General features: G+C 52.0%; 1 protein-coding gene across 3 annotated transcripts in view; it reads right to left on the bottom strand.

The window, feature by feature from the left end:
* CACNA1H (calcium voltage-gated channel subunit alpha1 H) overlaps positions 1–11,711 on the bottom strand; it is a 161,456-nt gene extending 149,745 nt beyond the window's left edge. For all 3 annotated transcript variants that reach the window (XM_064725503.1, XM_064725504.1, XM_064725502.1), the window contains exons 1-2: positions 11,392–11,711; positions 10,827–11,134 (exon numbers count right to left, since the gene is read on the bottom strand). In XM_064725503.1, the coding sequence (XP_064581573.1) occupies positions 10,827–11,116 (290 nt within the window). In that variant the 5' untranslated portion in view covers positions 11,117–11,134; positions 11,392–11,711. The remainder of the gene's footprint in view (positions 1–10,826; positions 11,135–11,391) is intronic.
* Between the last annotated feature and the right edge of the window lie 2,792 nt (positions 11,712–14,503).

Below are 14,503 nucleotides of genomic sequence, written 5' to 3' on the forward strand. Positions count from 1 at the left end.
GATTAAAAAGGGAGCCAGGGAGAAATGGGTTGTCCTGGCAACTGGCAATTCCTTCCCAGCATTCCCAGATTATTTCATGGAATGAATGTTTTCCAATTAAATTGATAAAAGGTGGAATTTAGCCGAGGGTGACCACTTAAGCTTTAGTTGGAAAAAATTCCCTCTCCAATAATTGGAATGATTTTTTTTTTACCGTGGAAGGATTTAATCACGGCCTAGATTTGCTGGAAAAGCAAGAATTCCATCTTTTTTTTTAAATGGAGCCAATTTATTTTCCCTTTAAACAATCCAAGAGGAAATAGGGAATAAAGCCTAAATCAGCACCTCGGATTAGGAAGGAGCAGCTGTGCACCTCTCCCATGGAATGATCTAATTCCAAGGTAATTATCCCGGATTTTTAACGCTCCGCTAAAATCCCAACATCAGCACTTTCGGGATTGACAGGCTGGGAATTCACGCCAAGGAGCCAAGTGGGAACCTGCAGTGCTGCCCAGCTTCTCCTCCAAGGTCAAGGATGCAGGAACATCCTTGGAAAAGCTGCCAGAATCCATAAATCTCCCTCAAATCCAACCTTTCCTCCCCAGGCACCACCAGGAATCCGGCACAGAATGGACACGGAGAACAGCGAGACCACACTGGCTGGGAGGGGCTTCCAGGAATAATTTTGGGGAAAAAGGAAGAGCAAGAAGCACCAGATTGGATTGTAAATCCCTAAAAATCCTCCTGCTGTTGGAATGGTGCTGATCCTCCTGGGAATCCAGGGTGGATCGAGCCGGAGCCTCTGGAAAGGCTGGAAAAGTGTTTGAACTCCAGGACCTCAGAGTGAAACAGTCTAAATGAAGATCCAAACATTCCAGGCTCCCTAGCAAAGCCATCCATTCCGGAGAAGCCTTTGGAAAACGAGGAATCCACTGGAGACAGCCATGGGACAGGAAAACTTTGGAGAATGGCTCCGAGTGGCCTTCCCTGGATTGAAAGAGAAACAAACCCAACTTTCCTTGGAAAAGCAGCTCCTGGAGTGCTGCTCATCCAGAGAAATCCATTTGGATCCAAATCCATCTGGATTCTTTGGGAAGAGGGAAGAGCTCAGGTTGGGAGGCAGGAATCTGATGGAATTTTTATCATCCAAAGGCAACAGAAAGCCAACACAGAAAGGGAATGGGAATTTTTCAAAGGAATGGGCAGATCCCCCTGTGCCTCATTATCCTGCCACAAAATTCCCACTTTTCCCAGGTTTTTCTCCCAAAAATTCCAAGGTCAAGGGGACCCCCTCATGCCTGATTAACCTGCCACAAAATTCCCACTTTTCCCAGGTTTTTCTCCCAAAAATTCCAAGGTCAAGGGGATCCCCTCATGCCTCATTATCCCACACCCCAAAATTCCCACTTTTCCCAGGCTTTTCTCCCAGAATTCCAACTTCAAGGGCAGGGAGAGAAAGAGGAGGCAGCAAAGAGCACATGGGAGGTGAGGGCAGGATTTGGGTTGAAAAACTCCCAAAAAACGACAGGATCAAGTTGGGAGTTTTTACTCCAAGCATTCCAAAAACACTCTCGGGAGTAGCAGGAATTTTTTCCCCCCACTAAAAATTCCCAGGATGACAGAAAAAGGAGCATTTTGTGCCCTTCCAAGGCGGCGGCCTGGGAGGGATCGGCGCCATCCGTTGCCATGGGAATGATATTCCCAGGAAACGCTGCTGGAGGTGGAGAGGAAACCCCAGAGATCCATTAGCAACAGGTTGCTATGGCAACGGCTCCAAGCTCATTAATTCCTCCTTTCCTTCTCCCCATCCCAAATCAAAACCAAACCCAGAGCAACTTTTCCTGGGCGTGGGGTGGGAAACCCTTCAGGAATTTCACCAGGAATGTGCGAGGATGAAGGAACAGCACCAGAATTCCCACTCGTGTACCCAAATTGCCTTTTCCCACTGGGATTTCAAATAAAATGAGGATTTTAGGGATAATTCCCTTTTTTTTTTGTGGCCTGAGAGCTGCTCCCAAAGGGAAAAAATGAGATTTTGCCATGAAAACTGAGGAGAAGCAAAAAATTCTGTGGTTTTCTCTCCCCTCTATCCCCTCATGTCCCGCCAAGTCCCAATTCCTTGGATAAATTTGTTTTCCCTGGATTCAAACTGGGAATTCCCTCCTCATCCTAAAAGAACCTGGGTTGGGTTCCAAGAGGAGCAGGATGTGGAAAAGATGGGAAAAGGGAGATGAAGGAGGATGAGATCCAAACTCTGGTTTGGAATTCCCTCCTGGCATTCCCAGGAAACACAAAGCACTCCTGGAAAATCCCCTGGCTGGAGCTTTTCCAGCACTTCCAGGAAATCCCATTGTCCTGTGGATATCTCAGCTCAGGTAGGAGAGGAATTGAGGGAATCTGACTTGGAAAAGACAGGGAAGGAAATGGACTTTTGATAAAAATGTGGAAAATTCGCTGCTCTAACAGCAAAATTCCTGGGACTGAGGGAAGAATTGAAGCAGAACTCTCTTAGGAGCTGCTAAAGGGAAATTTCCTGGAAATTCCATACTCTGGGATCAGGCAGCACAGGGAATATTAAAATATTCCCATTTTTCCAGCCCAGTTGAACTTTTCTCCATTGTCACCACTTGTTCCCAACTGGAATTGAAGGGACAGCAATGCTTGATCTCTGAATTACAAAATTCCTGGGAAATTCTGTCCCTTCCACCCTTTTATTCCTCTTTCAATCTCCAAAACTCCAGGCAGGATTCAATCCATGGAATTTGTGCTGCAAAAAAGCCTTTTCCTCACTTTCTTTTCCTCCTATTCCACAGCTTTTTCCTCCAAATTAAACCTCTGGAATTCCAAAACCTTTCCCAAATCAGAGCTAAGCCCAACTCCACTCCCAGGATTTTTCCTACAGAATTCAAGGAATTAGGAAGTGCTTGGAATATGAAGTGTTCCAGAGGAGTTTTATAATGACTGGAATTTCGTCCAACCTAAAGCAATCCCATTCCTGGTAATATTTAAATGGACTGGTGAGAATTTCCATGGAAAAACCAAGTTTTTCCCAACATTCAGTCTAAAGGAGCTCTGGGTGAAAAAATGGAGCTTTTGGCTTCCCAAGCCTCTGGAAAGGGCAGCACATCCCAGAATTCCAGAGAAACCAACCCCACAGGACGCACGGCCAGATCGAGCTCATCCCTCTTGGCAGCCCCGGCCCTGGAGCCTTTTTAGGGATTCTGGTCCAGCATTCCCAGGCAGACAGAACCCCAGGGATGTCTGGAGCAGCAGGAATTGTTGGCACTGGATCGCTCCAGGAGCCATTGGAAGGTGCAGAAGTCCTGGAGAACATCCAGCAGGAGCCAGGATCAGGACACACTGCTGGGCCAAGAGCATTCCCTGATGGTTCTCTGCTTCCTGAGACTCCCTTGTTCCCAAATCTCCCTGATTCCCGAGTTTCCCTGTTCCCACATCCCTGATTCCTGAGTTTCCCTGTTCCCAAATGTCCCTGATTCCTGAGTTTCCCTGTTCCTACATCCCTGATTCCCGAATTTCCCTGTTCCCACATCCCTGATTCCCGAGTTTCCCTGTTCCCACATCCCTGATTCCCGAGTTTCCCTGTTCCACATCCCGATCGAGTCATCCCTTTCCCCCCATCCTTAGATTCCCGAATTTCCCTGCAGACAGAACCCTGATTCCTGGGGCCTGTTCACTAATCCCGGGTCCCGAAGTAAGTTCCACTGTTCCAACAGACCCTGATGCCAGAGTTTCCCTGTTCTCATGCCTGTTCCGAATTCCCTGCTCCCAAATTCCCTGATTCCGAGTTTCCCTGTTCCCACATCCCTGATTCCCGAGTTTCCCTGTTCCCACATGTCCCTGATTCCCGAGTTTCCCTGTTCCTACATCCCTGATTCCCGAATTTCCCTGTTCCCACATCCCTGATTCCCGAGTTTCCCTGTTCCTACATCCCTGATTCCCGAGTTTCCCTGTTCCCACATCCCTGATTCCTGAGTTTCCCTGTTCCCACATCCCTGATTCCGAAGGTTCCCTGTTCCCACATCCCTGATTCCTGAGTTTCCCTGTTCCTACATCCCTGATTCCCGAGTTTCCCTGTTCCCACATCCCTGATTCCTGAGTTTCCCTGTTCCTACATCCCTGATTCCCGAGTTTCCCTGTTCCCACATCCCTGATTCCTGAGTTTCCCTGTTCCTACATCCCTGATTCCCGAGTTTCCCTGTTCCACATCCCTGATTCCCGAGTTTCCCTGTTCCTACATCCCTGATTCCGAATTTCCCTGTTCCTACATCCCTGATTCCGAATTTCCCTGCTCCCACATCCCTGATTCCTGAGTTTCCCTGTTCCTACATCCCTGATTCCCGAATTTCCCTGTTCCCACATCCCTGATTCCTGAGTTTCCCTGTTCCTACATCCCTGATTCCCGATTTCCCTGTTCCTACATCCCTGATTCCGATTTCCCTGTTCCACATCCCTGATTCCCGAATTTCCCTGTTCCCACATCCCTGATTCCTGAGTTTCCCTGTTCCTACATCCCTGATTCCCGAATTTCCCTGTTCCCACATCCCTGATTCCTGAGTTTCCCTGTTCCTACATCCCTGATTCCCGAGTTTCCCTGTTCCTACATCCCTGATTCCCGAGTTTCCCTGTTCCCACATCCCTGATTCCCGAATTTCCCTGTTCCACATCCCTGAATCCTGAGTTTCCCTGTTCCCACATCCCTGATTCCCGAGTTTCCCTGTTCCCACATCCCTGATTCCTGAGTTTCCCTGTTCCTACATCCCTGATTCCCGAATTTCCCTGTTCCCACATCCCTGATTCCTGAGTTTCCCTGTTCCCAAATGTCCCTGCCCCCAACTCCCTGATTCCCAGCTCTCAGGAAACGCAGGGTTAGGCCTGGCTTAAACTCGGGCCTAAAGTGACTTCAGCAGGGATGATCCGGCCTTGTTTGCCCTCAGCTCTGTCCCAAGGGATGCTGGAGATGGATTTGGGATCACTCAGCAGGTCGGGATTTGGGATTAAACAGCCCCATCCCACCTGAGCTGGGAGCCCTTGGAATGAGCCCTTTCCCAGTCCCAAAGAATTCCCATTTGTGGAACCAAATCCCACATTTTGCTTTGTCTCTTGTCCTTCCCTCCCTGTCATTCCCGATAAAGGAGGTGCCAGTTCCTCCTTCTCTCCTCATCCTCGGAGACAGGAGCAGAAATCCATGGAAACACCTGTGTTCTGATCCCAACTCTCCCAGGAATTCCTGGGACAGCAGGAAAATCCAAACAAACAGAGGATCAAAGAGTTTGGGTACAACGAGCTCCACACGAATCCCACGGGATGCTCTTCCCAAAATGTCCCTGTCTGTCACATCCATCCAACATCCTCCATCCCTTGGGAATGGGGCTGATATCCCAAAAACCCACACTGCAACTCCTGCTTCCAGCAAGATCTCCCAGGATTTTTGATATCCGGGCAAATCCTCCCTGCTGGGATGGAGGGAAGGGATTCAGCTGGAATTCCTGCCTGGAATAGCTGCACATGCACAGAGCCATCCCATTCCTCTGGAATTCTAGGGAAAAACAGCCAAATAGTGGGAGCATTGTGAGCTCACACAATTCCCATCTGTCCATGGAAAGAGGGAAAATGAGATCCCAGAGCCGAGCATTTCATCCGCTGCCAAATCCCTGCTCCTGCTGCAGCGCCCAGACCGGATTTTTATCTGGGAAAAAAGACGGAAAATTGTCTTTTCCAGCTGCTTTTTGTCAAAGTTTCCCAGACTACTCCAGAGCGACCATTCCTGGATTTCCAGGGAGCTCAGCACCCTCTAATTCCCTTCCCTTGCTGCTTCAGGAAAAGGATTGGAAGTTCTGGAATTAACTCCTAGCTGGGATCATGGAATAACCCTGGAGTAACTTCCCTCCTATCCCAGGCAGCAAAATATTCCCTCTAAAATGTCTTTTCCTTAAAATCCCAATGATTTAGGGATTGGGGATTTCGGGATTTGCTGCTGCCTCAAGAATTAAGAGCAAAATCAGAGTTTCCAACATCTGTGTAAATATTCAGAAAATATTCCTCACATGAGGAATTCCAGCCTTGGAATGCTGGGCAGGCCCGCCAGGGGATGGAATTCTGAGGGATTAAAGGAAAAAACACCTGGATAGCTTTGGATGGGCATCCTTAGGATTCCTCCTGAATTTCCAACAGCCTGAGGAGATCCCAGACTGGGAATCAGGGGGGAAATCCAGGGAAAACTCTGAGTGGGCGGCAGGAATTCTTGGCTGCAGCAGGGATTGGGAAATGAATCCCAAATCCATGCAAAACCAGGGAGAAAATCCCAATTCCCCGTTTATTTACTGCCAACAAGAGTGATCCCAGTTCCGATGGAATTATCCCACTTGGAGCTTGGAAAAGTCAGGATTTGGCTCCCAAAGAATCAGCCCCCAGATACAAAGCCAAGGGACAGGTGAGTTTAAATCAATCTAATCCCATTTTTTCCATTAAAAAATTCCCTAAAATCCATCAAAACACCCCAGAGAAGCTGGATGGTCAATCAGGAAATATCCATGGAAAATCTGGGGTCCCACTGTCCCAGATCCAACCCTAGGGATGAGCTGGAGCCTCGGATCTGCATTCCCAGTTCCACTCCTGGGATACACTGCTCCACATTTCCAAGGAATTTGCCATCCTGAAATGCTGGAAACACACCTGGACCCAATCCACATCCCAAAATTCCGAACCAAACTCCAAATTGGAATGGGATTTGTTGATTCCCAACAAATTTGAGGGGAGGAATTGAAGGCAACTGGCAAAGCCAAGTGGAGTCTAGGATCCATGCATCCATAAATACCATGGAAAATGGGAATTAGATGCTCTGAAATTAGTCTGGAATGGGAATAAATTGAGGATATTTCTCAGAGATTACGAGGAATCCTCAGGAAAATCCAATGGGATGAGTTTGCACTGGAGTGGATTTTCCAGGGAATATCCAGCCCAGAAAAACTTAAAATAAATCAGGAGAAAAGGAAAATCAGCCCCAAAACCACCCTGGAATCACTGAATTCCAATTTTTAGGAAAAGCCCTGGATTTGGGGATGCAGGGATGGATAACTCTGGAATCCATTGGCAATAAAATATGGATTAGGATAAAGGGATCCTAGAAAAGTCAGGCTTGGAAGCAGATTCCTAGTGCTGTGCCTCCCATCCCTCCATCCCATTTTTCCCATTTTTCCAGAGGGAAAACCCCTTGGAGATGTCCTGGGATGGATTCCAAGCTTTCCTCCACATCAGAGCCCATCCAGGGTCACATCCATGACCCAAAAATCCAGGAGATGCCTCCAACCCCTCCTAAGGGCATCCAGGGATTCACCCCCCTTCCTTGCTAATCCCAAATACTCAAGGAAACCCCATTTGACATTCCAGGTTTCCATGGATCCACTTGGGAAAAGCCAGGGAACGACCCTGAGGGGTGGCAAATCCCAAATCCCCACGGGAACAGCACAAAACGCCACCCACGGCCCTCCAGAAATAAACAGACGTAGGAGATCCAATCTGAAGGAAAATAAAGAAGTTTGGTCCTAATTTTGTGTGGATTAAAAAAAAAAAAAACCAAAGGGAAATGCAAAGCACAGCAGGGAAACAGAGAGAAAATCCACCCAGGTTTGAGGGAAAATCCCGTTTGGATCAGGGCTTGCATCCCAAAAATGATGTTTGGGTTGTTTGTTTGTTGTGATCTGTGATTTTGGGGTGGGAATTGGGATTGGGAGTGACCCTGGAGCTTGGGAAGAGATTCCTGCACTCAGAAAATCCAGGAATAAATCCAGGAATGCCACTGCACAGCCAAAGTGCCAGCAGAGCGTCCCTGCTCGGATTAATTGAATTAACACCTAATTAGTGCTCCCACCCCCCAGAATCAGCGCTTTTCCCAGCTGGAACATGCCATGAACCCAAACCTCTGGAAGCAAAGCAGGATCCTTGCCAGGATCACTTTTCCAGGTTGTTCTCAGCATTCCCGAAGGCAGTGGTGCCCCAAGCCCGAGGTGCAGCTCCTCCGTGTGCCCCATCCCCGTTTCCCGCCGGGAATGTTCCCCGGGAATGCTCCCGGCTCTGTAACCTGACCCTGCCCCACCTGTCCCCTCCAGAACCCGGCTCCAGCTTTTTTTAGCCATCCCAAAGCCTCCCTGTGACCCCTTCCTGCTTAAGCTCCACACAAATCACGTTTTTTGGGAAGATTCCCACCTGCTCCGGGCCACAGGGCTGGGATAGCTCCGATTCCCAAAAATATCTGGAGTGGCTGGCAGCCCCTGGAAAATCTGGGTGGGAAAGGGAGATCCCCCAAGGGGTTCATTGGATGGAATGGAATTTTGGGTGCCTCATCCAAGGGCAGCTCCATTCCCTGAGGGTCCCATGGGATCAGCCTCAAGGAGCTGCTGGAAATTCACAGGAGGAGAATTCCCAAAGCAGCAAACACAGGGAAAAGAGGGATATGGGAATTGGAGGGCACGGAGTGAGACCTTCCCCTCTTCCCACCAAATCAATCCCAGTGGGAGCAAAGACAACTTCCCTGGAAAAAACAACCAAAAAGCCCCATCCAAGGAGGGCACATTGGAAAAATCCAAGGATTTTGGGAGCATTTCCAGTTCCCATCCCTCCCGTCCATAAATCCTAAGAAAAACACAACACCCTTTTTCCTGGTTTATGGATTTGTGCTTTGGGAAGGGCAGGAAGAGAATCTCAACCCACAGAGCCAGAAATTCCCTCTGTGGGGTCTTTTCCCTCTGGGAAAATATCCCAGGGATTCCAGCCCTCAGTGCCCTGATCCAGCCGTGCTCCTTCTCCAATCCCCTCATCCAGCTGCTTCCCAGGTGTCCCACTCCATGGAATTTTTCCCAAGCTCCTGGTTTCCAGGTGCCTCTGGTCCAACACAGCCAGACCCAGATCCTGCTCTGAGGTGGCTCCAAAAATCCCAACCAGCTCTTCCTGAAAAATTTAATCTGAGGATTTGATTTTGGAAAATAGGAATAAATCCCAGCAAAGAGCTCATCCCTCCTGCTGCCATCCAAGCACACCAGCACTGAAATCCTGGGAATTCTGTGGAATTCCTGCTTGGCTGTTAACAATCCATCCCCATTTCCAGCTGATGTTCTGTTGGATGGGGAAGTTTGGGAAAGGCAGGTGCTCCGCTGGGAATTCCCAACAGGAAAATCCAAGCCCAGCCTGAGCACACCTGAACCCTCTCCCAAAACACCTGCCTTGGAATTCTCCACCTGCCAGAGGAGATTTCGGGAATGCCAAACCCAGAGACTCCCCCAAACACAAAGGAAACGACCTTTCCTCCCACAGACTCCCAAAGTTTTCCATCACAAGCACCTGGATTAGGGAATAAATCCATCCTGACTCACTCCTGCCTGTGACAACACAGTGCCCTCCCCAAGGCCAGCTCCATCCCGTTTTTCTTATGGAATTATCATTCTGTGGAATATTCAAGCATCAATTCCTCCTTTCCACCCTTGCACATCCAAGTTCCCCCCTCAGGGCTGGAAATCCTTGCCCCAAATCCCTTTTTTCCAGCATCCAGGCTCTCAGGAATGCTGGAACGAGCACCCAGGATGGCGCTGGTGATGTTAGGCCTGGCTTAACCAGCAAGAAGCACTTTAGGAAGAGGAATTTAAGCCCAGATTTGCTGCAAGCAGAGATTTCACCCAACACGAGCAGAACCAAGAAATCAGCTGGGGCCAAGGAGCTCCATTTTCCAGAGAAAAGAAATGGGGAAATGGATTTTTCCCGACTAAATCCAACCCTTAATGAATCCCTGAGGGTTTTGAGGAATCACTACAGGACCAAAGTTGGTCAACATTTTGTGCAGAACAAAAGCAGCCCCAAATCCATAAAAACTGTGGGATTTTCCCTCAGATTATTCCTGCAGCTCCCAGCCCGGGGCAGCATTCCTGGGAGGAATGTGCAATTCCTGCTGGGGAGAACCAGGGGTTTGTGTGGGGAGCTGAGGCAGATCAATAATCAGCTTATTAATAAATAATGGGCTTAATAAATTAATAAATAACGGGGAGAGAGGCAGGCAGGGATGGGGGGCAGGGAAAAGCAGGAATTCTCCACACAATGCCCGTGCTAAAAGCTCACTTCCCAAAGATTCCGGGCACAAACTGACAACTCCCGCTCGCACCCAGCATTCCGGGGAAAATTCCATCTCCTGGATGTCACGAGCCACAGGAAAACGCCGCTGGATGATTATTTAACATTCCTAAAGCCGGGAAAGGACACCGGGAACGGCGGAGATTTAAGGGATTCACTGTTCCCTTCCTTGCCTGCAAGTTGCAGCAGAACAAAAGCGGAGGGGACTTTTCGGGAATGCGCCTTTCCCAAAGCAACTCCGGCTTCATTTTTCCCCCATCGGGAAAGCTCCCGTGCACTCGCGGCTCTTATATAAACAGCGGAGGGGCTGATGCCCCCCGGCATTGCAATAAAACCAACTCGCCTTTGGAATTGCGAGGATTCCCATCCCGGCGAGCCGCGAGTGGAGTTGAGGGATTTTTTTTTCCCCGCTGGGAATTTCGGGGGGCCGCGGCTCCGTCCGGCCCGTCCCGGACACTCGCACGGAGCCGCTGCGGGACCTTGGCGTGTCCCCAGCGCGGGGGACACGGGGGACACTGGGGACACGCTCCCGGCGTGTCCCGCTGCCACAAATCCCCCTCGTCCCCCTCTCCGAGCCGGCACTGGGGACACACCGAGGACACGCCGGGGGCTCCGTGGCATCCCCGGGCGCTGCCGGCAGCGGGGACGCGCAGCTCCGCCGGGATGCTCCGGCCGCGGGGAGGGTGCCGGGGGTGTCCCGAGGGAAAGGATATGGGTTACAGACCAGCCTGAGGCACCAGCTGCGCGGGCGGGTGGTTTGCTTGAGGCAGAAGAAGGCGGTGGGTGCCAGCGCCGGGTAAGGCACCTGCTCCTCCTCCTCGGAGCCCAGCTCGGCGGGCGGCTCTCGGCCGGGGGAGCCGCTGCCGGAGCCGGAGGCGCTGCCGGAGCCGCTGCCGGCATCCTCGGGCGGCTGCTCGGCGGGGCGGCGCGGCGCTGGCAGCGCCGTGATGGGCACCCGCACCTCGGCCGGGCGCGGCGCTTCCCGGCTCTCGCCGGCGCTCATGGTCGCGGCCAGCGGCACCTGCGGGGCGAGGGCAGCGGGTCAGGGCCGGGCCGCCTCCGCCTCCTCCGCCGCCGCCGCTGCCGGGGATGCTCCGCCGGGTCCCGGCGCTCCAGCCACAACAAAGGCGGGCGGGGGGAGGTCGAGCCTCCGCCCGGGCGCGGCCGCTCCCGCCCCCCACGGCGAGCCGGGGGTGCCCCCCACGCTTCGGGGAGCCCCCGGAGGAGCCTCCCGGCGTTGGATTTTGGGGGATGGCGGATTCTTGGGGGGTGTCCTACCTCAGTTGGGCGGAGCGCGGTGTCCCCAGGGGCATAGCCGTGCCTTGCAGCTCACATGGGACCGGCGACAATCGCGGCTCCCGGGGGTGGCCGAGCCCCCTCCCAGGCACGGTGGCACCCCCAAAATCCAGCGGGGGGGGGGAGGGAGGGGTTGGGGCTCGGCGTGCGGCGCCCGCCCGCGGGGATGGAGGATGGAGGAAGGCTGGGGAGAGGAGGAGGAGGAGGAGGAGGAAGAGCAGGAGGAGGAGAAGAAGGTGGCGGGGGCCCTTGCCGAGCCTCTCCCGACGGTAAATCCCAAGGAGCGAGGAGGAGGCAGCTCCGCCGAGCTTCGCCCGTGCCCAACAGGAAACTTCGGATTTACCGGGGGAGGAGGGAGAGCGAGGGGAGGGGAGAGCGGGGGCGGCGGGGGCGGGGGCCGGGAGGAGCCGGGGCTGCCCCGCATCGCCCCCTCCCCCGCCTTTGTTCGGGCTCCGCGCGGCGCTGCGGGACGGGAGGGCACCCATGGGTGGGGGGGCAGCGAGCCGGGGACCCTCCCGAAGCACCCCCGGGCGGGCCGAGAGGATTTGGAGCGGGAGGTGCGGGTTTGGTTCCGCTCCATCCCGAGAGGGCTGCGCGGCTCCGGCACCTCCAAAGGGGGGAGATCCCCAAAAGAGGGGAGAAGGTCCCAAAAAGGGGGGGATGCGCCCCTAGAAAGGGAGATGTAGCCCCCAAAAGGGGGATCGCCCCTCCCGGCGCTCTGGCTGAGCCCAGGTTGGAGGCAGGAGCGGGTTAGTAACTAAGCTCGGCTGTAAGCTCAAAGCTCAGCTGCTCCAGGTTTAACTCCCAAGAAACTCCCAGGGATCCCAAGGAACAGCTCAGGGAAAGTCCTCGCAGGCTCCAGCCCTTCAGCTCCGCTCGGGAAGTTTTATCCCTTTGAATTCCTTGGAATTCCGTGAATTCTCTCAGGCTGGGGGTGCGGGGATGGGATTGAAATCCGGGAGTGGATGTGTTCCCGTCCCCTGGAATGTTTTCAGGAGTGCGAGCTCATTATCCAGCAGCACATTCCATTTGCAAATGCAGCTCCCGATGTTCTTCCCGGTTAATAACCGGGAATTGATTGGGAAGAGAGGTCAGGCGGCTTTCAAAGCACCCAGAGCTGAGCCTGATGCGGCTCCTAAAGAGCTGGGATGTAGCGACGATCCCAGGGTTTTATGGGATGGTCCCGGGTTGGGATGAACAGGGTGTGGCGATTTTAGTGTGGGATACAAAGGGAAAAGCCTCACAAGCAGGAGAGAGAGGAATGGAAAAGACCTTGAGGATGGAATCCAAGCATTCCCAAAAATTCATCAGGATGATCCAACCTGTCTGCAGGGCTGCTTGTGGGAATGCCATGGAGATAGGAGGGATATGGGATGAAGGATTGGGATGAGGCACATGGGAAAATCCAAAAGGAATCACCAGGATCTCCTTCAAGTTGAATTCTGCTTGAATTCCTTCCCTGGGCTTGAATTCCCTCTGTTTCCTGCCCTTTTTGCCAATGTTTTCCATTAAAACCAGGGTGAGCTTGTGGGAATTCTGAAGGATGTGGGGTTTCCAGCTCACGTGGGGGTCTCAGCCACTTTGTCTCCCAAGCTTTTGGGATTCCTGACTCTGGGAAAGAGAATTCCAGAATGATGAGGAGGATCCTTGCTCTGGCCACATCCCTGGAATTGTTCAAGGACGGGGCTTGGTGCATCTTGGAATGGTGGAAGGTGTCCATGTGGAAAAAACATCAACTTTGATTCCAACCTGATGGAATTAACCCTGGAATAAACAGAGCAAGGTCTGCCCTGCTCCTCCCAATTCCTTGTGGGATCCTCAGGAATGATGGGAGGGAATAAATCCTCATGCCAGGAAAGTGTGGGATGGATTTGGGGATGGATCCATTATTCTCAGGAGCATCCCACTCTCCTGACACCCCACTGGAAAGCCGGGAATTTTACTGCCTGCCTTTGGGATGGGGTTGAGGCATCTCCTGGCCCCTCCTGCTCCCCATTCCCATTTGACTCCACCTCCTGTTTCCCTCTAAAAGTCATTATCCCAAATGGGAGAATTCCAAAGTGGGAAACTCCAGAAGAGCTCCACCAACTCCCAACCTCATCTTCCCTCTGGAATTTAGGATTTGTCCTGATTAGCTGGGAGAAAAGTGTGGAAACTCCAGTACAACCCCTGCTTTGCACCTTTCCTTTCCTTTTCCTTTCCCCTTGGTGGCACCAAATCCCAAACCTGAGGGAACAAAATCATTGGAATTGCTGCTAATTCCTGAAATTCATTATCCAGGATGCTGATGGAGAGCTGGGTGTGTTGGAGGAGTTCATCCAGCCAGGGATCCATCAAGAAAATGTCATGATGAATAAATTTGGAATGTTTTAGGAGGAATCATTGAATTTGGGATCTGTGGATCCTCCCAGTCCCGTTTCCATCCCAGAAATTGTTTGGCTTTTTCTTTCTAGCCTCAAATCAAATCCAAGATCAGGGAGTGCATCCAGAGGGGAATTTGCATCCCTGCTAAAGGTTGGGATGGAGCAGGGAATGTTCTGGCTGAGGATGGACCAGGAGGGACAAACCCCATTCCAAAGTGCCAGGGAACAACAGCCAGGACTTGCTCCTGCTCTGGGAGTCTCATCCAGCTCTTTCCATGATTTTCTATGGATCACTCCTGATTCCTTTAATGCTCCTCTGTTTTATTGGGATTTATGGCATTCCCACCCGGCCTGGGAGGGAACAGCCGGGGATTGGTGATCCTTAATCACATCCCAAACTCCTGGAAGTTCTGAGGGATCTCAGATCCCTGGCAAGGAGCATCCAGGGATTTCTGATCCACAATCACATCCCAAACTCCTGGAAGTTTTGGTGGATCCCAGATCCCATTCCCGGCCCTCTCCAACCTCGCTTCCTGCCTCCATTTGTCCTCTTGGAAAAGGGGTTCGGGAAGAGCTGGGAGCAGGATCCCATCTCCATCGATTGTGTGCCCTCTGCTGGCAGCCTCTTTTCCAGGGAAAAACGGGAAAATCCCGCTGGGAAGGATTTGGGGCTGCCCTTCAAATATGGGACAATCCTTGGATAGGATCTGATCCTCACGGGAATTTCCTTC

This window comes from Zonotrichia leucophrys, chromosome 14, assembly GCF_028769735.1.
Source record: "Zonotrichia leucophrys gambelii isolate GWCS_2022_RI chromosome 14, RI_Zleu_2.0, whole genome shotgun sequence".
Taxonomy (NCBI): Eukaryota; Metazoa; Chordata; class Aves; order Passeriformes; family Passerellidae; genus Zonotrichia; species Zonotrichia leucophrys.